The following is a 20,592-nucleotide window of genomic DNA, read 5'->3' on the forward strand; positions in this document are numbered from 1 at the left end:
CAGTCAGATTCAATTATGTTTTTGTATATTTAAAATTTATGAAGTTTGATATGTTTTTAACACAATAAACAATCAAAATTTAACCCAGTTTAATCAGCACGGTAAAACATTGTCAATACAAATGTTGCATTTGTATTTCAGAGGCATTCAGAAAGCTGGCTGAACCAGAGAGGAGACGAGATCTTTCTCTGTTCATACAGATCTGTTTTTTTTAATAGTCTCAAATCTAAAAATAATATTTGATGCTTTCCTGACACCAGCGCATTTTTCCAAACACAGATTTTTATGTTAATACATCAGAGTGGTAGGAAATGCGTGAAATCTCTCCCCACACTCGAGTCAAGATAAAACCAATACAGTAAGTAAGAAGTCGCCTTTAGACACATCTCAGCAGCCTGCGCTGCCGCCTGAAGCGTTGTGGGGTTCACGCTCCATCTCGTCTTCACCTCAGTTGCAGATTTCCGCCTTGGATTTTAAACACTGGACTCCCTTCATGAGTGACGAGGCAGGGCTTCAGTGCGATCAAAGTAATGTGATGATCCTTCCTCTCTGTGTGGTAACTGCAGGTGGTGATCATGCGGGACTATCACCATGAGAACGTGGTGGAGATGTATAACAGCTACCTGGTGGGGGATGAGCTCTGGGTCGTCATGGAGTTCATGGAGGGAGGAGCGCTCACTGACATCGTGACACACACAAGGTGAGAGAGAAACTTTATACATCAGTCATTTATGCAGCACCTCGCAGTATTAAATGGCTATAATAATAACAATAATAAGAGTAAAAATCCACCTGTCTATTCATTTTTCTAATCACTGAGCCATTTCAGGGTTTACTGAGTTCTCCCAGCTGCAATAGTGATATTAATTACCAATATATACACACGCTAAACCTTAATTTATGCGTATGCAGTGAATAAACGTAGAGCCTATGTAAGTGTCTGGCACTGATGCAAGCATGTGTGCACATGTTGATCTCCATGTTTGCTGTATGACCAGTAGCGAGGCCGTTCAAGGCTTTATGAGTGATTTAATAAAGTCTCAAAATGAATACAAACTTTAGCTGTAAGGCGGTGAAGTAAAGCAAGAAAAAAGGTGATGTCAGCTAGTTTCTGTTAGCTTAGCTCCAGTGTTCAAGCTAATGAGGACTGAATGCTGGAATTTAAGGAGGAGAAAATTAGTTCCAATTTTTTTACTGTATAGATTTGTTTTTTTGCAATGTTTGCTAGTTGAAGGAAACCAAAATACTTTAGTCATTGTACCCATTATATTCCTTTTTCATATGCTTTAAGCCATTTACGTCTGCCCCTTATTAAGCTGTTTGTTCACCAGATATGATTTCCGCCATAAGGGGGCGCTGTCTCCTATCTATTCAGCACAGAAACGTACTGCATTACATCTATGTCTGTGTCATTTTACATTGTTTTCCACGCAACAGGAGTGAGAGTGTTTGGCAGACTGAATCATCTAAGTCTAAAACGCATAGGGGCTTTTTTTTTTTTCTATAAATGTCATAAAGTAAATTTGGATTGGTGTGATGGGAATATTTTAGTCATGTCACGTAATAATTTCTGTCCCTCTGAAAACATTTAGGTAATACATCATGATGGATGTGCTAGTTTCACCACCCTCATCTTGCTGTTTTTATATACGGAAATGTTTAACAGTAAAAGACCGATAACCTGCATGAGCTAATGAAACAGTTCTAGGTCTTATTTACCAAAGTCACTGAAATCTTGCCCAGGCAGGTGGTTATTTTAGGCCTGGAGACTTGCAGTACACTGATAGAAATGATGACGATGAAGAGGAAGCCAATTTGCTCGTTAGTTTACAGAAGTAGGAACATTCAAATTTATTAACATATGACCAGAGAATAGTGAATAGGGTTTAAGCCCCACTTGTGAAAATGCTAACAAACTGTGCTGATTGTTGGAGGTCAGAAAATGTGATGTTGTTTAAGTAAACAATGATTTGTTTGCTAATTTTGTCAATTTTCTTAAATTTAATCAGATAATTTAATTTCATGTTATTTGGAACTGACTGTGTTTTAGCTTTAATATCTTAAGTTTGTACTAAAAGAGGTCTTGAAGTCTTAAATTGCATTTGTGTTTACATGTAGACACCCTGTGTGATGCGTATTATTGTAGCTCAAGAACTTTTCACTCCTGACTGTGAACTGAATCACAAAAACTGGTGTCTCTATTCGTCTGCAGGATGAATGAGGAGCAGATCGCCACAGTGTGTCTGTCCGTCCTGAAGGCGTTGTCTGTCCTTCACACACAGGGTGTGATCCATAGAGACATAAAGAGCGACTCCATCCTCCTCACTCATGACGGACGGGTATGTACTACACTTCTGTAAGAATCAGTTTAAGTTCCTGTTTTGCAGCGTAACACTCAATAAAACTTCTCCGGAAGGAACAAGCGTTCAGATGTTGTCAACATTTTCCACAGAATTAATTTGTATTTCTCTGCCATTGCTCTGGCATGTGCATCTGTAAATGCAAAAAGACAAAGTCATAGTACTGCATACGCTTTGTGACAATAAATATCAGCGATAATCAGCTGACTTTCATGTCAGTTCCTCTCATGAAAAGAACTTTACGATGATAACCTCGCCCAGCTCTGCAGCCTCAGTGAGCTCCGCACATCAGCGTGTGAACTGGTTCTCCAAATGCTCTGGTTTCTGGTTAGAGCGACCCTCAGCTCACAGCGGATTTCCAGAGCAGAACAAAAACTGTCTTCTGAAGGAATGTGGGATTTGAGTCACTGAATAAGAGAGCAGCTAAATGCCACTTGGTCATCCTGCCGGTGGGGTCGCGATTGGCAATTGTTAGCTGGTTTGCAGGGACTCACCTTTCAAAATAATTTTGAGGAAATTAAAACCTAAACAACGAAGAACTGCTTTAAATTATGTACGAATGTCTGACATGTTTTTTCCATAGAACCGAACAGTTTTTTTTAAATGTTGGAGCAACACAAGAGAAACCCCAGCCAGCTGATCGGTCAAAGTTTCACAGGAAGGTGAATCATATAGTTCTGTTTTTAAAACAACGGCCTCACACTTGTGGTTTTATGTCAGACCACAACGTAGTTGCTGAGAAAGCACTTTTTTAGCAAAAGACTGTAACAGACCTTTTATCACCGAGCGTCTTCTATTAGTCATACGAAGAAGAGCACAAATATCATAAATCGCAATGTTGTGCATGTCTAAATATAGACTTGCACATGACCGTTGAAGTATCACCAAAGGAGATTCGTTTCCCCTCAGACCCTCGTATGCCTCGGCGGTGCTTGCAGAGGGCAGGAGAGCCCATCGATAGACAGAACTCGCTGATCTCCTGAGCGTTACTGGGGCTGGGACGGCTTGAATTAAAACTTGTCCTCCACTCGATTATGTGGGTCACAGTGACAGAGCCTTCTATGACAGGGGTGTTGTTTCTCTGGTCCTATGATCACTGAGCTCTCCACCCCCACCCTCAGTTCCCTTACTGGAGTTTGCACAGTGTTTTTTTTTTTTAAATTTTTTATAATGTGGTGCACTTTCAGTTTAGCAAGTGTAACCCAGGGGTTTTTTTTTTACTATTCAGAAAAGAGCTCACAGCTGCTGAATGTGCTTGTGTAAATGTGTCTGGTCAGTATGGGGCTGTACATAATGGGCAACTTGTGGGCTGCAGTTTTTTGGGGGGAGTTTTTTTGTTTACTCATTTGCATGTTGAGTGTCGGATTAATCTGTCACAGGAAACCATTTTAAACTAAATAAAACACGTTAAGCGTGAGACTGTCAATTGATGAGGTAGAGCTTTGTGGCTGGCTCACCTCTCCATAGGTCTCTTTAAGGATTAAGACTTTTAGGACTTTGGGCTTATGCTTGACGTTGAGGTGAAGGCGTTTGGTACTTACTCATGATGGTTAAACTTCATGATTAAGAGATGTGAAAAAGCCTTGATGTCAAAGCTAGCCAAATAAACATGCCCGCGTATGTACTGCACACGGAGTGGAGCAGGCAGCAGTCACTCAAACGGAGAAAAAGTGTTTTGGTAAAATATAAGAAAACATTCATCCAAATACTGTCAAACTTGTCACTGCCTTTAATCCAGCCTGCACCAGTATACCTGCCACGTTGAAAGTGTACTAGATATAGAGAAAGGGCAGAACAGTCAGATGTAGAGACATTCAGAGTAGAGATGAGCCTGAAATGTCAAATACGAGGAGTTTTCAAACACTTCAAACAAGGGAAGAGAAGAAATTTCAACCCAGGCCTGTGTTCATATCCATGTAAAACACTTTTATGTAATAATTTCATTCCCTTTAACAAAAAGGCTGTCTCTCCTTTCTTTTTATTCTTAGTTTTAATTTAAAAATTATTAATTATTAGCTAGTTATACAGTGAGCACAGTTGAAGTATGACTCTTTTCTATTTAAATGTGAGGGTGGGGGTTTCCCAGTAAACCATTACTTAAGCAGAATGCACTAACCACTAATATTAATAGCATTATCAGAGTTGTTTTCTGCTGTAGCGCATCACGCTGTCTGCTGTGAGAAAGGACTATGGAATGCGCCCGTAGTGGTGCAGCTTTATCCCTTCTAGTTAAATTTAGTCTCTTGAGGTGCACAAACTCTGCAGGATGCACTGCAGCCACTGACAAAACCAAGCCCACTTCTTGCATGAGTTAAAATAAAATGGCAGCTAGAAAAAGGAACCAGATGCCTCTTAACCACTACTGCATCTGAGACAGATGCCCAATCGCTTCCTGCCTGGTGACAAGCAAGTTTCTACTTTCTACAGAAAATGAAACCACAGTTAAACCAATAAAAAAAGGAACTCATCCTCTGGTGTGTCATAGTGCACACACACACACACACACACACACACACAAACGAACTGTGCCTCTAAAACTGAAGAACTCTGCAGGTCTTGCTGACTTAATGTTTTAATATCACTGCTGCCAGAATTTTCTCACATAGGATAAGTTGATGTAACCGTGACGCTGAATGCGTTCACTGTGTGTGTTGTAGCTCTCTCATCACATCATGAAATCAAAATTCTGCAGAAATCCACACACATTTCTTCATAGAAGACGAGGCTCTATATCGTGTACGATGAAATGCCCAAAAATCAGTTCCTCATTAGAAAAGTTTTGTGCTGTTCCTGTAGAGAAGCGGCTGCCGTGTATTTCTGGCGTCGTTACACCTGCAGTTTCTCCTGGCATTGTGATCATCGTCGTTTGGTGGTTTTGTTTGTAATTCTGTTCACATCTCAGTTAATAGCTCATCAGCACAGAACAACCATTTGCCTTATTATACAGTAAATTATTAAACTGGAGCTCAGCAGTTTGCCACCTTTCCTTTTTTTCATAACCTCATAATCATCTTTGATCTGGATTCACACCCCTTTAGTCAGAAAGTGCAGATTCAGATCACGGATGCTAGGCTGTCTGTAACAGCTGTTAAAGCTGCAATCAAGACCACACGTTTCACTGTAACTCTTCAGCCCTGCAGGGCCGAGTTGGCCCACCACTTCTTAATTCACGTTTAATAATTAGAATAAATTCCAATGAGAGGAAGCCTGCTTATACAGTGTAGTGCGTATACATTATACACAGACGGAGGTCTTTGCTGAGCCTCTTCTGAGAGCGCACTTGCTGTGCAAGTCACACATTTGATGCTTCTGCATAAACCACTTTGCGCTTGATCGCATCTGATGAATGCTTGTGGGTTGATGTCTTTATGAGCTGTGGTTTCGCCATCCCCTCGGCCTCCAGATCTATGCATGACCAAGCGTTTGTCTGCAGTGACACCAAAGCGCTTTGTCTACTCTGTCGTGAGACAGATAAAGCACCTGCCAGCTCTGTTTAATCTTCCTGTGAGACTCTGTGTCCACAGTTTGCTGCAGTAGAATATAATGAGTAAACGAGCGTTAACATGGCAGAAATGTTTCTATTGTAATGTCTCCAGTAGTGTTTTGGTAGCTCTAATGACCTTCAGATTGTTTCATTTATTTATTGTATGTTGTGTTGGCTACTTTTTCAAACACTGCAGATTCTACAAACACAAAGTGTTAGCTTATTATTATTATTATTATTATTATTATTTAAATTTCATCTTTGGAGGGAAAAGGGCTCTAAGGGAGGGATTATATTTGCTTACTGACACAGATGGACACCACAGATGAGTCATTCCTGTTCTCCTTTTTTCCAAGTAGACTTGGAGTCCATCTGTAGGGTTTGTGTTGGTTCGCTGTAGTTCTGTTGGAGAAGTCCTCATGGTCCCAAAATACTGGTGGGCACGCAGATGTTTGCTTGCAGCCTTGTGCTCAATGGCTGATGAGGAAATTTACATCACTTGAATGCAAAACTTTTAACACCCACACAAATCATCATCACCATCTGACAAATCTTATTAGTCTAAATACGGAATGCTGTTGAAACTCAACTATATAAAATACTCACCCATACAGCACTAAAACTGAAAGCACAACTTCCGTACATGTCTAAAGACTGCAAATGTATGAAGGGTGGCAGGTCCTCTAAATGATTTTCTACGAATATTTTTCTTTACCAGTGTAATAATAAACAGTATAAACCCCCCACAACCTTCTTAGAAGAAACAAGTTTAAGCGTATAACCAAAAATAAATAAATTCTCACCGTTTTATTGCCTGTAAACCAGCCTCATAGTTAAAAACATGGCTCAGGTTAACATGAGTCTAAAGTGGCATGTCTAAGGAGTACACTTCCCAGAATAAATTGTTTCCCCGTTGTAAGCAGAGGATGTCTTGCTCCATCCTAGCGATTAGCTATGCAGTCATTTTATTTCCAGTATCTGTATTAGTAGTTAAAGTTTCAGTAAATTAAAAAAATCAAGTCAGAGTGTCATCTGTTAGCACCCTGAATGAACCTAAACGGGTTACAATAAAACATGAAGCACTGACGTGCATGCAGGCTCTGGGGGAAGTAGCGGTCTGCTTATTTGAAAACCGTAGTTTGAAGTTCTCTGGGTGGTCTCGTTCTCTCACGGAGCGCTTCCTGTTGGCAGCTGTGGTGTTTTGGTGCTGGGCTGGGTTTTACTTGCTGCTTGTGGTTTGGCCTGGCAGGGGAAGCAGAATCAGCCAAGCAAGAAGCGTTTCTCGGCAGAGGGGCGAGAGTGTTCGTTGCGTCTAAATGCACCTGCGTGCTGAGCGCTGCATTTGTGTGATGGTTTCATCCTCCTACGGTAAGGTCAGGCAGTGGGTTTTTGTTCTGGGTTGTGCTGTATCGTCTGCTGGAGCTCAGTGACCATCGTGTTCATGTTTGTGTATGGTGGTGTTCACACATGTGCAGTGTGAACCACTTCTCCTAACAGGCCGTTTCATTTCTCTTTGTGAGTAATCTGAACCCAGCAGCCAGCACTGTGGCAGACACTTAGCACAAGGCTCAGTGTCTGAGTGTGCAGCCATGCAAAAACGTTCTCAGAAAGAGGTGTGGATGGCAGCGATGCCTGACTGACATGAGGTCATGTGTGGTTCATCAGATAAACTGTGTGAATATTTATTTTTATGCGGCTGAAACAGTAAACCGATAACCATTCTGGCTCTGTTACCAGGAGTCTATTATCTAGTATCCAAGTGGTGTTTTACACAGAATCAGATTGTATATGTGTGCATCATGCAGGCAGGAAAGTACACCCACACTTATCTAAACAAATGAATGAATAATTGCACACACACACTTGGGGAACTTCAGATCAGCTGAGCTTAAAGTCACTTTCAAATTCAGTCCACTAACTCCACCATCTTAATCTGAAGGTAGCTGCAGTCTTAGCCTTTGGCGTCTATCTGACCCATAACTGAACCGTAAAAGATGTTTGTAACTTCCAGGTATGAAAGGTGCCCAGCTGGGATCACCTTGACTCTATAGAGGTTTTGGGGAAAACATGCCTCAGCTCTCTGTCTCTGTAAACTCTTATTTGTTAGTTTTTATTGAACTGAGTGAACATGAGGGATGAACCAGGGCATCATCATTGGCTCAGTATCATCCCTTCTTTGGTCAGATTGTGTGGAGAACATCAGACTTCATTCATCTTTTATATACAGCTTACACTCTGACTGTAGGGTGAGTGAATGATATCAAGTCACTAGGTGGGGAAACATGACACAGGAAGTGCTGGAACCAGCTGTTTAGCAACAACAGAGCGTTCAAGATAAGAGCTATGGGGACTGCCCACAAATGAGACTCAAAATGAGCACGAGCTGCTCGCTCAAGTAAAGTCTGTTTGAGAAAAGCTGTTTGATGTTAACAATAATGTTCCTGTTTCTTCTTGTCTTCTTCTCCTCCTTCCTCTCCATCTGCAGGTGAAGCTGTCCGACTTTGGTTTCTGTGCACAGGTGTCTAAGGAAGTTCAGAGAAGGAAGTCTCTGGTTGGAACTCCATACTGGATGGCACCAGAGCTCATATCCAGATTACCTTACGGACCAGAGGTAACACTCTGGCTGTGTTGTCTGTCAGGATAAACCTGTATTTTTGTCTCCACCCCTCACTGGTGGTCTCTCCTCTCTGTGTCCAGGTGGATATCTGGTCTCTGGGTATCATGGTCATAGAGATGGTGGATGGGGAGCCACCGTACTTCAATGAGCCGCCACTCAAAGCCATGAAAATGATTCGAGACAACCTGCCACCCAAACTGAAGAATCTGCACAAGGTAGAGCAACAGAAGAAAGGGCAATAAGCTGAAAACACCAGAAATAAACCAGACAGATCAGCTTTTAATAAAACCAGCCTTTGTATGAAACACAGTTGAGTTGGCAGAATTTAGTGTTGCAGTTTCACCTTAGTGACAGAAACACAATCAAAAGCACAGAAAGTTTAGTTTTATATGAAAGCAGAACTTCTGCTTCCACAAGAGGAAGAATGGAGTGGTGGTGTTTATGGCCACTGCTAACACAGGTGTGATTATAATTTGTCCTTATTTTAATGTTGCATGAGCGAAATGACATGCAAGGTGAAAGGAGTGTTCAGTAATCTGCAACTTTGATTTCTACTTTGTGTCATCAAGCAACAATGACAGAAGTTATCTGTGGCCTGGCTCAGGTCCTGGTGCTGATGCCACCTGAACTAAAGAGTCCCCAAAAGTTGCTTCTGTTCGTCTGGATGTAGCGTTTTCAGTGGGAGAAACGTTTCATCACTCATCCAAGTGACTTCTTCAGTCAGTCCAAGTTACTTGGATGAGTGATGAAACGTTTCTCCCACTGAAAACACGACTCACCAGATGAACAGAAGCAACTTCTGGAGATTTACCTACCTGGATGATTGAGAATGCATCAAAACGAGCTAAAGAGTATCACATCCATCAGGGCAGTACGCTTTCAGATTAAAAGCAGTGTTCAAAGGGAGCTAAGACTCTCATTTCCTTCTCGATATTTTTAATTCTGGGCACTCCCAGAGTAACTCTACATGATTCACAATTCAAAATAATACTACTTTTATTTATTCTGGATCCCTCGGTGCACACGGTCTGAAAAAAGCTGCTTCTGTGCAGCTTCCATGTGCCTGAGATGACCGTATCAGGCATGTCTGCTCTCAGGGACATAAAAACAGTTTGAGACTGTTTTTGAACTAAAATATTTGAGTCTTTGGCTTGTAACAGTGTTTTTCCTGCCTTTGGGGCTTGTAACTTCATCAGCATCTAAACACAATCGGTAAACATTAAAGTACAAGCTTCAACTTTTATTCATGTTTTAACAAAACAAGTAAACTGTGAGTAACTAACCAATGTGGTTAAATGAAGCATCTGATTGGTTGTTAGATTAACAGCTGGATGTTTTGGCATCAAGCAATTAAAATCTTAACTCTAGCATCAGTAACACCTGGATGTCTCTTTTCTCCCAGGTCTCCCCTCTGCTCAAAAGCTTCCTGGACCGGATGTTAGTGCGAGACCCGGCTCAGAGGGCCACCGCCAGCGAGCTTCTCAAGCACCCGTTCCTGTCGAAGGGGGGGCCGCCGTCCTGCATCGTGCCTTTGATGCGGCAGAACAGGATGAAGTGAGATAATACGCGCCACTAAGACGCCTGGACTCTGGAGATGGTGTTACAGGATACTCCTGCACACACAGGAGTGACCCTCAGAGGTCACAGACAGGAGACGTGAAAACAGGGTGTGCAGGAGTATCCTCTGTGAGTCACTGAACTGCGAGAGTGAATTCCATAAAACAAACAGAGGCAATAAGGTGGAGTGTGTGTGTTTGTGTGTTTCATACATGTGTGTGTGAGCAGCAGAGGAGCCTCCTGTAAACACTTTTACCTGAAGAGCCTCAATTGGAAAGATTAAGAACTGTGGATCTTTTTTTCCTCCTATCTGTGGCCCTTACCTGGATTCGAGGTGTGAAGGTGAGGTTTTGCACACCAGTCTGATGCTTTGAAGGAGCCGAGAGCCCATTGGCTGATTTTTAACATCACTATTGGACAATCTGTAAGCCGATTTTCTTTCTTTCGTTTTTTTTTTTTTTCCTGCATTCGGAGACTGTCCTCATCACAGCCAGAACTTACTACTGAGAGAGGAAATCTTGTGGCTCCGACTTTATTCTGTAGCCTTAAAAACACTAATTTCCTGTCGTAAACAAGCAAACGTACACTAAGTGAAAAAGTAAACACTGGAGTCGTGGTTTCAGATGAATTTTCTTCTTCTTTTTCTCCTGAAGTACAATGAACATAGAGAGCTATATCACTTGTGATGTTATACTATCTGTTTTGTGATTGTTTTGTTGTTGTTGTAAAGTGTTTCCTGGTTTATTTTAGAGTGAGATGTGGTGATTTTTTTTCTTAAGCACTGTTGATGAGAGATAGAAGCTGCATTCCCAGTTTGATTTTGTTTTGTAGAGAAAGACCACATACAGCACACACAGCCCCTTAAACCTGGGTCTGAGTGTCTGAGTCACCCCCTGGGTTTGGTTGATTTTCACTCGTGTTTTTAGAACAGTAGGGTTTAAACACTCAACGCTCACTCGACAAACTAGAAAACGAGCCTGACTTGCTGCTCGTTGGCCCGTCACTGAGCTGTTTTTATTCTGTGGTCCTTTCATGTCTTTGTCCAAAGTTTCCAGCTGCTGACATTGTTCCTCTGCTCGTTTCGTGTTTGATTGCCACTTTGAGTCCACTCTGAAATAAGATAATACCAGGTCTCTGTCACGCAGAGGCTTTTATTTATAGGACGATGTTAACACTACTCCACCTCACAAACAGAAGTGTCAGCCATGATTAAGAAAAGCAGCTTCGTTGTCGATGAGCTGTGCTGCTCACGCTCCAGCGGAGAGTGTGTCTGTTGGAGATGTAACACTCGTGTGAAAATCTGCTTCCAGCTGCTAATAATGTAGAGATGTTTAAAAACTAAAGGAAGCACGAGACCTGAGGCACAGATCTACCCTTTAAGGGACAGGTTACCAAAATCAGGCTTGTTCATTTTTCCTCTGGACTGTTTTGCTACTTATGCATCTGGATCATTTTGGTGCGAGTCGTGCTGTTTTGGAGATATCAGCCTTTGCTTTAATATAATTCAACTAAATGGTTATTAAAGTGCTGCAGAGCTTGCCATCATTTTACCCGGTTACTCAAACGAACAGTTTGTTTCATGGGGGAACTGTTTTTTTTCCAGTGAATAGAAGCATGTGGCCTGCTATCGTTACAGCTCAGCCGAGAGGGAGGACATTAATGTTGTGGTGCAGCGTCTGTTTATTCAGCTCTTTGGCTGCACAGAGAGAGGAACTGTGCAAATTCAACCAGCACACATGCTTTGGAGTGTTTGCGGCCCTCTAAAAAGCCAACGGGGTTGGGTCAGATGCTGATTGGTTGATAATCTGACACAGCAAGAGAAGAGAACAGCAATAAAGTTCCTCGCAAAGAGGAAGAAATGCAACCAAAAGAAACTGACGAAAGTGGAAAGTTTTCATTCTTTTTAACACTCGGTTTAGCGACAGAGAAGAAAGAGAGAGGGTGTGTATTTTGACTTCTGTCACCTAAAAACAGTCAGCTGCTGGAGCAACAACAGCACAGAGTTTACCATATTTTTTGGCACCACTCCCTGGTAACAGTACAAGTTTCAATATGTAAATGTGGACCTGCAAGCTCTGCTGGTGCACGACCATTAGCCTCTCGACACGGGCCGCTTACGCTTCCTCCTGGAGAATGATACGCTTTCAGATGTGGTTTGGTTGAGAGAAAATAGTTCCTGCATGAAAATTCTTGGTTTTTGTATAAGGGCACTTTTGTTGAGCTTATCGTGCTTTCAGGACTATTTAGTTCCACAATTTTCTAAATCCATGTTCTCCAAACCTGCACAACTCGCACCAAAACAATCTAAATGGGTAAAGAGCTCTGATGGGTAGAAGAAGAATATGGAAATGTGATTTTTTTTTTTTTTTTTCGGCCTGCCCTTCCTCTTTTAATTTTCTTGCAGCTCATAGAAATCATAACCGTTACCAAATGATGACGACTCAAGTCCCAAATTCCTCCTTAGGCGGCTGAAATCGACTGACAGTATCACAGTTTGGTAAAAATAAACTAAAACCTAAATATGAAAAAAAAATCGAGATCTCTTTAGTTTCAGTGAAATATCAAAGTAACCCGAGGATTGGGCTGTCTACACAACCACATTACAGCAAACTGAAACATGAAGACCACTCAGGAAACTGATTTTAAATGAAGAATTTTTAAATAAATAAACATATAAACTAATAAATGAAAACTACTTATAATAGTTCAGTTTGATTTATTTTTTGGGGGGGGTATGCTTCTGCCCTGGCAATCCTAAGATCAGTAAACAGAAGTCATTCCATGAAAACTTCCGTTCTTCCCGCCTGACCTGCTCAGAATCAGCTGATTTTTCTTCATGTACAATAACTTTAGTATATTTCATGAAGCCGTGCATAATTTTGCCTTCATGCTGTGAAAGCTTTTTCGTCGCAGACCATCAAGAGTACAAAACGTTGCACTTTTAATGAAGAGCAAGCCTCTGTTAGGGGCTGTAACTCTGAAAGTATGAAGGTAAAATGTTGCACAGCTTCATTCCATAAACTGAAGTTGGTGTAAAAAAAAGCAGTCAGCTGATTCTGAGGGGGTCAGGCTGACATTTTCAGACTTAACTACCCATCTGAGATCTGTGCAGTGTGTGACTGTGAGCAGTCGTTCTTAGAACGATGGAAGGAAAGCTGCTTCTGCTGTGTTCCAGCGCCCTGCAGGGAGACGGAGATAAACAACCTGCAGACGCATTCCTATCTCGGCCTGTTTCCATTCCTTCTTTGTCTTCCAGTTCAGCCTCCACATCCGACCAGAACTCGGTCAGGTGGCTTTTTATAAACTGCCAACCCAGAATACTTCCAATCGATGGACACAGGGAAACATGTAGCACACTTACAGGTGCCTTCTGCTTTTTGGAAACACTCCTGGAGGTGTATGATTGGGTGGCCTTTAGCACATTTACTGTACTTGACATAAATGTATTGTTAACCATGCTGACGCAGCAGCTGTCTAACTGACATATTTGAAGCTTTGTACAAAGAGCAGCAGCACAGAGTAGAAGCACGTCGAAGCAGGAAGTAGGTTTTAGTTCAAGCTCATTGTTTCCTAACATTGTTTATCATTTCTGCAAAGCACAGCTAGCTGCGGTTTGAAGATGGTTAAAATGACACCCTCTTTTCCAGCTGCGCAGGACTGCTGGAGTATTTTGCAAGTCCAAAATAACACAGGGTGCAGTTCATCCTCCATCTGAGAAGAGCTGTTTTAGCTCCACCCCCTGTAACCCAACTAACTTCTGATTAAGAATAATTTTTTAACCAATCATTTCATTCACTATCCAGCTCAGTGTTCGAGGCTGTCCCACTTTAATAGGGTGAGAAACGGGGAACAGATGTGACAGTTTGGATGACTATTTGACTGCTCAGTGAAAAAATAGTTTTAAATTATTCACGCCTTCCCTTTTTTTAGCGATAGACTGTATATAAAAGATGTCTGACTGTGCATAAACTGGATAATCGGCATCTGACTCTAAAAATGAAATCTTTACAAAAAAGACCTCTATACAGAGTAGCTGCCCCCTTTTGGACATTTAGAAGAACGCAGGTGTAAAGCTTTGTTTTTGACACTGGATTGCTTCTGTGGTTTTTATCAGATGTGACATCAGTGAGCCTTTATTCTGTTTGCCAATAACAACAATAAAAGAAGACAACCTGCTCCTGGTGTCCAGGCGGCAGACCAGTAGAGCCTCCGCACTGATGCTGACGTGTCCAACTCCTTAATGAGGTCCTCTAATCTTTAACAAACCCCAGCTTTAAAAAAAACAAACAAAAACAACAGCTTATACAACCCTGGTGATTTTCCTTTGGTTGGAGGCCAAAACGTGTTTGGAAGCAGCTGCTCGATATTTGAAACTTTGGCCTTGTTTTCAGGGATTTTTCCAGTCTTAAAACGAGCGTTTACGCACGTGAGAACATGTCAGCAGGGTCTGCGTTACCTTCACTGGTAGAAATGTGTGATTTCAGCTTACTTAAGACCATTTCATAAACAAAAACCGTACGCCTGTGTTAATGATACCCTGGTTTTCTTTGGCACAGGCTAAAACCTGGAATTTCTGCAGGTTTAACATCCACTGCCCTGACAGCACAGATGTGGTAGTATATAAGGAAAGCAGAACCGACCCTGCTTTCATGATGCAGGCTGAAGGATTTCTCAGTGAGAGCAGCATCACCCCGCACAGTTTCACGGTTTTTCTTCTGTGGTTACATTGAAGATGCAGACTCCGTTAGGCGGCACCTTAACCTCGGGGAAAAGCTTTCTTTCAGCCGCTTTAACCTCTGATCATATAATAATGTGTTGAATTTTTAGCTTCAGGCGCTCAGCACTGATGTGCCCATGCCTTCCTGCAGTTTTTCATAAAAGTGGAGGCGGAAAAAGAATAATTTCCACCCCATGAAAACGTGCGTTACGATATTTTCCATGCCCGGGTTTCAATCTGCATGTTTTTGTGCCACCACAGGATGAACGTAGGTTAATTGTAAACCTCGTCCCTGCCGCTCTTTTTTTTTTTTTTTTCCTTCCTCTTCAGAAGCATCCGCTCAGTTGAAACGTCTCGCAGGCGTTTTGTACTTTGTCTTCTTGGCAGCTTCCCAGGCTGTAAATTATCATCTGGATGTTCTGTGGTGAAAAGTGGAGCAGGCTGGTAATGAGTCACCGAGCGCAAAAGAGGAATGAAATGCCGGACTGGATGACAATCTTTATTTAGTGATTGAAACACTCTGAACTTCGCTGTTCTCTGTTTTGTGTATCGATCCCAGATCAGCCTCTAAATTCAGCTTTAAACTGCACGTTTTCACACTGATTAACACGAAGACTGGCCTCCTGCTAATGCCGCTGATTCTTGTTGGGTTTTTATTGGCTGTGTTTCCTGCTGAACTTTGTTAATCTGTTATAAGTTGCTGGTTAAAATGACTGGATCATACTGGGGGCACTGGAAAAGCAGAATAAGAGTCCAACTCTTAATTGTTTGTTTTGAAGCCACATCAGCCCCAACATTAAAACCACTTAAACCTCGTCCCTCATCCTGGGCAGCTCTGGTCTGTCTGGGCAGGAGGCTTTTTTTTCAGATAGCCAGTGGAAATAGAACCTTTTATACGATTTAGAGTAGGACTGCATGTCTGGCAGCAGTTCTTTGGGGTCTCTGTGGATCAGGCACCGGGCCGGCTCAGCTTTTAACACATCAGAAGGTCATGGGTTTAAACCCTGGCTGTTTGCTTGCTCTTCCAATGCCTCCTAGGGTTTCTCTGGAAGAACAGTGTAGGCTATCATCTTCCACATAGAGACAGGGGAGGACATCCAGGAGGCTTCCCCAGCAGGAGAGCCTCGTTCACCTGTTCAGCCAAAACCCGTGACCAAGCGTGGATCCGCTGAACCACAAAAGCTGCACACGGTCGTAGCTTCTGCCCTCATTTCTCCTTCTCCTTAACTCCTCCAGTCTGGTTTTCTGTGTAAAATGTCTCACCTGCCTGTCCTCCACGCTTCATCGTGCCTTTCACACACTTTCATCAATGATAAAAAACTGAAAAACAATAGCAGCAGTCAGAATCGCTCTCGTTTCATGGATGAGTCGCTGCTCCACACGTGCACTCATTCCAGCGAGTGCAGGAGGCGACATCAGCATCAAACTGTATTGAAGAAGATTAAATGTAAATATTAATTTAAAAATATTGATTAAATGAATTGATGCAAGAACAAGATTCTCCCAACACTGAGAAACGTGTTTGTTTAACACAACCAAAAGAAATTCTTCAGCTCAACAAGAAGTCTGTGTCCAGCTGTGAGAGACGGCAGCTGTCGGGGAGCGCTGCCAGGAGCAGAACGTGTTCAGGTCACCTGTGAGAGGTTTGAATTTTGTGGCTCACTGACACCTTAACCTAGATTTGCTTTAGTTCGTGCTTTCCGGTTTAATCGGTCACTTCACTGCCCTCAAAACTGCGATGCACAGAGAAACTGGCACGCACGAGACCAACGGCTTCAGTCTCGTAATTTTTAACTTTGTTCTGCAAACGTTTCACGTGTTTTTCTTGCAGTAGAAACGTCTGGTTCGTGAGTCGAACAGAAACATGTCCACGATGAAGGTCTAATATGAAACATTGCAAGTAAATTAAATATGTTTTTGGATGTTAGTGCGCAGGAGTCTGTTCATAGCTGTTTTTAAGTTTTTCTTTCTGTTGTGTGTGGAGTTTTTGTTTTGTTTTTTTAATTGTCCCAAACAGCGGCCCTGATCCCGGGTCAGATAGAGTCCCTTTTAGTCTGGTGACAGTTTTTTGTCATGTTGTAAAGACGCTCTGTTTTTTGTATCACCCCCGTTTGATCAGCTGTCCTTTATCAATGTGAATCTTGTTCATCTGGTGTGCCAGATGTTGCTTAAGTAGCCGTAACTACGTGTCCGTGGACCAGATTGTACTGCTGTGTGTGCAGACACGTCGCAATTTCATGCCTTAACATTTACAGCCACTACTTGACAGACAACTAACTGACTCTGACGCTTGGACCGCTGGTGATGGGGGAGAAAGACACTTCCATGATGCTTTATCCTCTTCTCATCTCACATATCTGAGGGGTCTTCATCATTTAAACATGCTTAAAATGACAGCTCTCACTGACATTCCTCACAGACATCTGATTGATTGATGGGGCCAGGGAAGAGGTCCGGTCCAAAAGGATTTTTTTTCAGGAAGCAGGGCTGCTAACTTTCAATTTTCCTACAGATCTGTCAGAGGCGTCCTGTGGATCATTTTGTTAACAGAGTTCAGGGTTCAGTGCCTTTCTTTGAGGCATCGTTTTTAAAAGTTTTCCTGCTTCTTAGGAAAACTCCTGCAGGACCTTCCTCTGGTTTCCACAGCGAACGAGTAACTGACTGGAATACAACAAACGGCCTGTTCAGATTTCCACTGACTTGTTGAATATCTGATTTTGTTGATGTGTTGTTTTGTCAGACATGCGAGCGACTACCTGCACCGTTTTTGTAAATGTCACTGGTGTTGTAAAAACATAGATTTTACTCTGCAAATTTTACTTTTTTGCAAATACAGTTTTTGTAAAAGATCCACAGAGTCTGTGTGTTTCTTATTTCCTTTTCTTCGTGTGCCTGGTGTGTTTGAAATGTTGGTCGTGCATAAATGTGTTTACATGGTGGAAAACAAACACGACTCAAAGAGCTTGGCCCAGTTACAGATCAGAGGTTATTACAGAGACACGGACCAGAATTCATTTTAAAGATGGCGTCTTCATGCTTTGGTATGTGGCTCAGTGCAGCTTAACCCTTCCTCTATGACAGCAGCTTGCGGCTCTTCTGGCCACGTCTGAGGTCTCGATGACCTAAATAAGCAAACATGACAGTAAAAAAGTTTTTGTTACATTCTCATTTCTAAACATATGTTACCTGAAAACTGAATTTGAAACATTTAAATTAGTGTGTCAAGCTGGCTCCTCATTCTCGTGCCTAACCTCTGTGGTGGCAGTTAAACAATAACAAACGTACGCGTCTGTTCCTGAGTCGTCCTTCACTCCACTTGAGTTTAAGATGCGAAGAGGAGTAGTTCAAAGCCCTGATAGGATCTCATTATCCTAACGCAGCTCTTCACTCTCAGACTCCAGGCTTAATTATAGGTTCATAGTTTGTAAACATATGTTACAAGTGGCCATGGCTGTGCAGAGATGTTTGAAGGGGCGGGTGCTCAAAGTTACAGGGACACATAGAACCAAGCTGAAGAACAACAACCCAGAATCACATCATACTACATCACTGTCTTCAGGTGGGGGACAATGTAAAGCAAACGTAGCCTATGTTTTACCTGATGGGTACAATGTTGCTGCTGATCGTGCTGGAGGGCAGGCCTGTGTTGATCTAGACATGATGTAGACATTAAAAAGTCCACAGGAGAGATGGTAGCTGATTAAACAGGTGTTAGGAGATAATAATGAAATGCAAAGATTGGTGACAGCGCTTGGAACCGTGATCCAGAATTCTTCCCTTATTATTTATTCGTAGTGCAATAATAATAAAGTAATAAGAATTAAAAAATAAAATAAAATCATAAATATAAAAATGTATTTATTGACAAAATAATGTATTTATGATGTTGATTTGTTTGACTATCCACTCTGTGCAGGCAGAATGCTTATTAAATGTTTAAACTGTAGAGATGTAATAATTCTGCTGCTGTAAAATCAGCATTTTGAGATATTTGGGGCATTGGTTAATCGTAATCATCTGACTGATGCAAGCCAGATCCTTTTATTTAGCAAAAATGTGATTACTAGTTAAATGTTATTGTTGAAGGGCACAGGCAGGAGTCCACATGCACACACAAATTTAAAAAACAAAGTAAAAAAGGGAAAGGGGCTGGTGCCAAAGCCCCCTGCACGTGCCTGCAAGTGACTTTAGCTTGCAACTAAAGGGGAAGTCCACACAAGGAAGATATGCATTAACTGTTTTATTGACACGCGGTGGAAAGGATCAGTGAATCAGTGGTGACGTATATGAGCAGAAAGTCTGAAGTCCATCAGGCAGGAAGCGAGAAAAACCAGGTCAGCTCAGATACAAACACATCTGCTCCGCCCACAATTTAAGCAGTAACTGTAACGGAATACAGTTACTCATATTTTGTATTTTAAATATGTAACACCGGTACATGTATTCCATTACTCCCCAACACTGTCCATAGCAGTGGTGTCAAACATAAGGTGCAGGGTTCACAATCAGTCCAACTAAGACTTCAATCCAAACAACTTCCTGTGAAAAGGGAGTTCTTCCTCCCTGCTGTCAAGTGTGGGATTTTCTCCTAGTATTTGAAAAGCAGTTTTATTTTCCTGATTTCTGCCTTCAGAGCTGCTGAGTGTGCCACAGTCACAGTCATCGGTTTATAAGCAGGAAGTTGTACATGGATGATATGCAATTAGTGCAGAGATGTTGCCACAGTGAGGCCAAAATCTGACACCTGATAAACTTCTTGTGAGTTTGCTGATGAGCTGATACAGCCACCAGAGGAAACCTTGATAAATAAAATAAAAAAATCACTTGTGCAGCATGCAGGGAGTCAGTGCCGTTTTATTTTTAGTATTTCCGTCAACTCGCCCCGCCGGCACCGTGTTCTGCGGCTCGTCGCTTTTACTGTCAACAGTGAGACTGAAGGGTGGGTTCCTCCAAACAATGACAGCTGTGTTTGTGGTCCCTGTGGGCGTGTGAACCTCAGACAGATGGGAAAGAAGAAGTGAGGGGTTTGCTTGTTTGTATGTTTAGATCTTGTGCTATATTCAAGATGAGTGTGCATCTGTGCCTGTTGGGATGGGTTACCTAAAACTTGGAACCAGGTTGTTTTTGAAATATGTAAAAAGAAAAACTGGTGGATTTGTAAAGTGTGGTCTAATTTGGTCATTAAAGAGCCCCGCTTTACCCGTGCAGGAGAAATCATGGCTAAACTGTCTGTTTCTGATCATCATGAAAACATCTGGTTTCAAATAAGTTCCAGCACTTCACCTGCGGTTTGCTTGTTTTGACCCTGCGCCCTTGTCTTACTAATGTTACTCACAGTTTCACTAATAGATGACTGTATGAGTGTTGATGTCACATAGTGGTTAGTGAAGCTCCGTCATAAAGACTCAATTTGAAAGTCATCGTTTCCATCTTGATGTTTTAAAACACTAGAAATAGGTCGATCTAACTAAATTCATGGGTATCTTGTGTAACATCACTACCATAACACCCATGATCTGTTGCCATCACTGACATGATTCCCAGGGTGTAGTAACACGGCTTTTGATTTACCTGACTATGAGCTGTAGTCTGCTTTGTGTTTAACAAACATGTTAAACAGGCTCAGCTCATTATAACTGCGAGCAGCTCAGCCCACTGCTTAATTAAATGTGCTTCCAGGAAGTCACTTCATCGGCTTTTCAGCTCATTTTAATGTTTCTTTGTATATGTTTATTTTTATTTTGGAACCGGCCACAGTTTCCTTTTCCTAATTGTGCTAAGAGGAACTAAAGCGTTAAAGGGTGTGTGTGTGTGTGTGTGTTTGTGGCTTAAAGAGAGCGTTTCCAGAATATGACGG

General features: G+C 42.0%; 1 protein-coding gene across 4 annotated transcripts in view; it reads left to right on the forward strand.

Moving 5' to 3' along the window:
* pak4 (p21 protein (Cdc42/Rac)-activated kinase 4) overlaps positions 1-17,585 on the forward strand; it is a 45,777-nt gene extending 28,192 nt beyond the window's left edge. For all 4 annotated transcript variants that reach the window (XM_085430834.1, XM_085430835.1, XM_085430833.1 and 1 more), the window contains 5 exons: positions 567-700; positions 2,213-2,339; positions 8,330-8,455; positions 8,542-8,676; positions 9,864-17,585. In XM_085430834.1, the coding sequence (XP_085286960.1) occupies positions 567-700; positions 2,213-2,339; positions 8,330-8,455; positions 8,542-8,676; positions 9,864-10,019 (678 nt within the window). In that variant the 3' untranslated portion in view covers positions 10,020-17,585. The remainder of the gene's footprint in view (positions 1-566; positions 701-2,212; positions 2,340-8,329; positions 8,456-8,541; positions 8,677-9,863) is intronic.
* The last annotated feature ends 3,007 nt before the right edge of the window (positions 17,586-20,592 follow it).

The sequence above is a fragment of the Copadichromis virginalis genome, linkage group LG14, assembly GCF_057382275.1.
Source record: "Copadichromis virginalis isolate Kocher_CV1m ecotype Utaka linkage group LG14, C_Virginalis_male_GT1.1, whole genome shotgun sequence".
NCBI classification, from domain to species: domain Eukaryota; kingdom Metazoa; phylum Chordata; class Actinopteri; order Cichliformes; family Cichlidae; genus Copadichromis; species Copadichromis virginalis.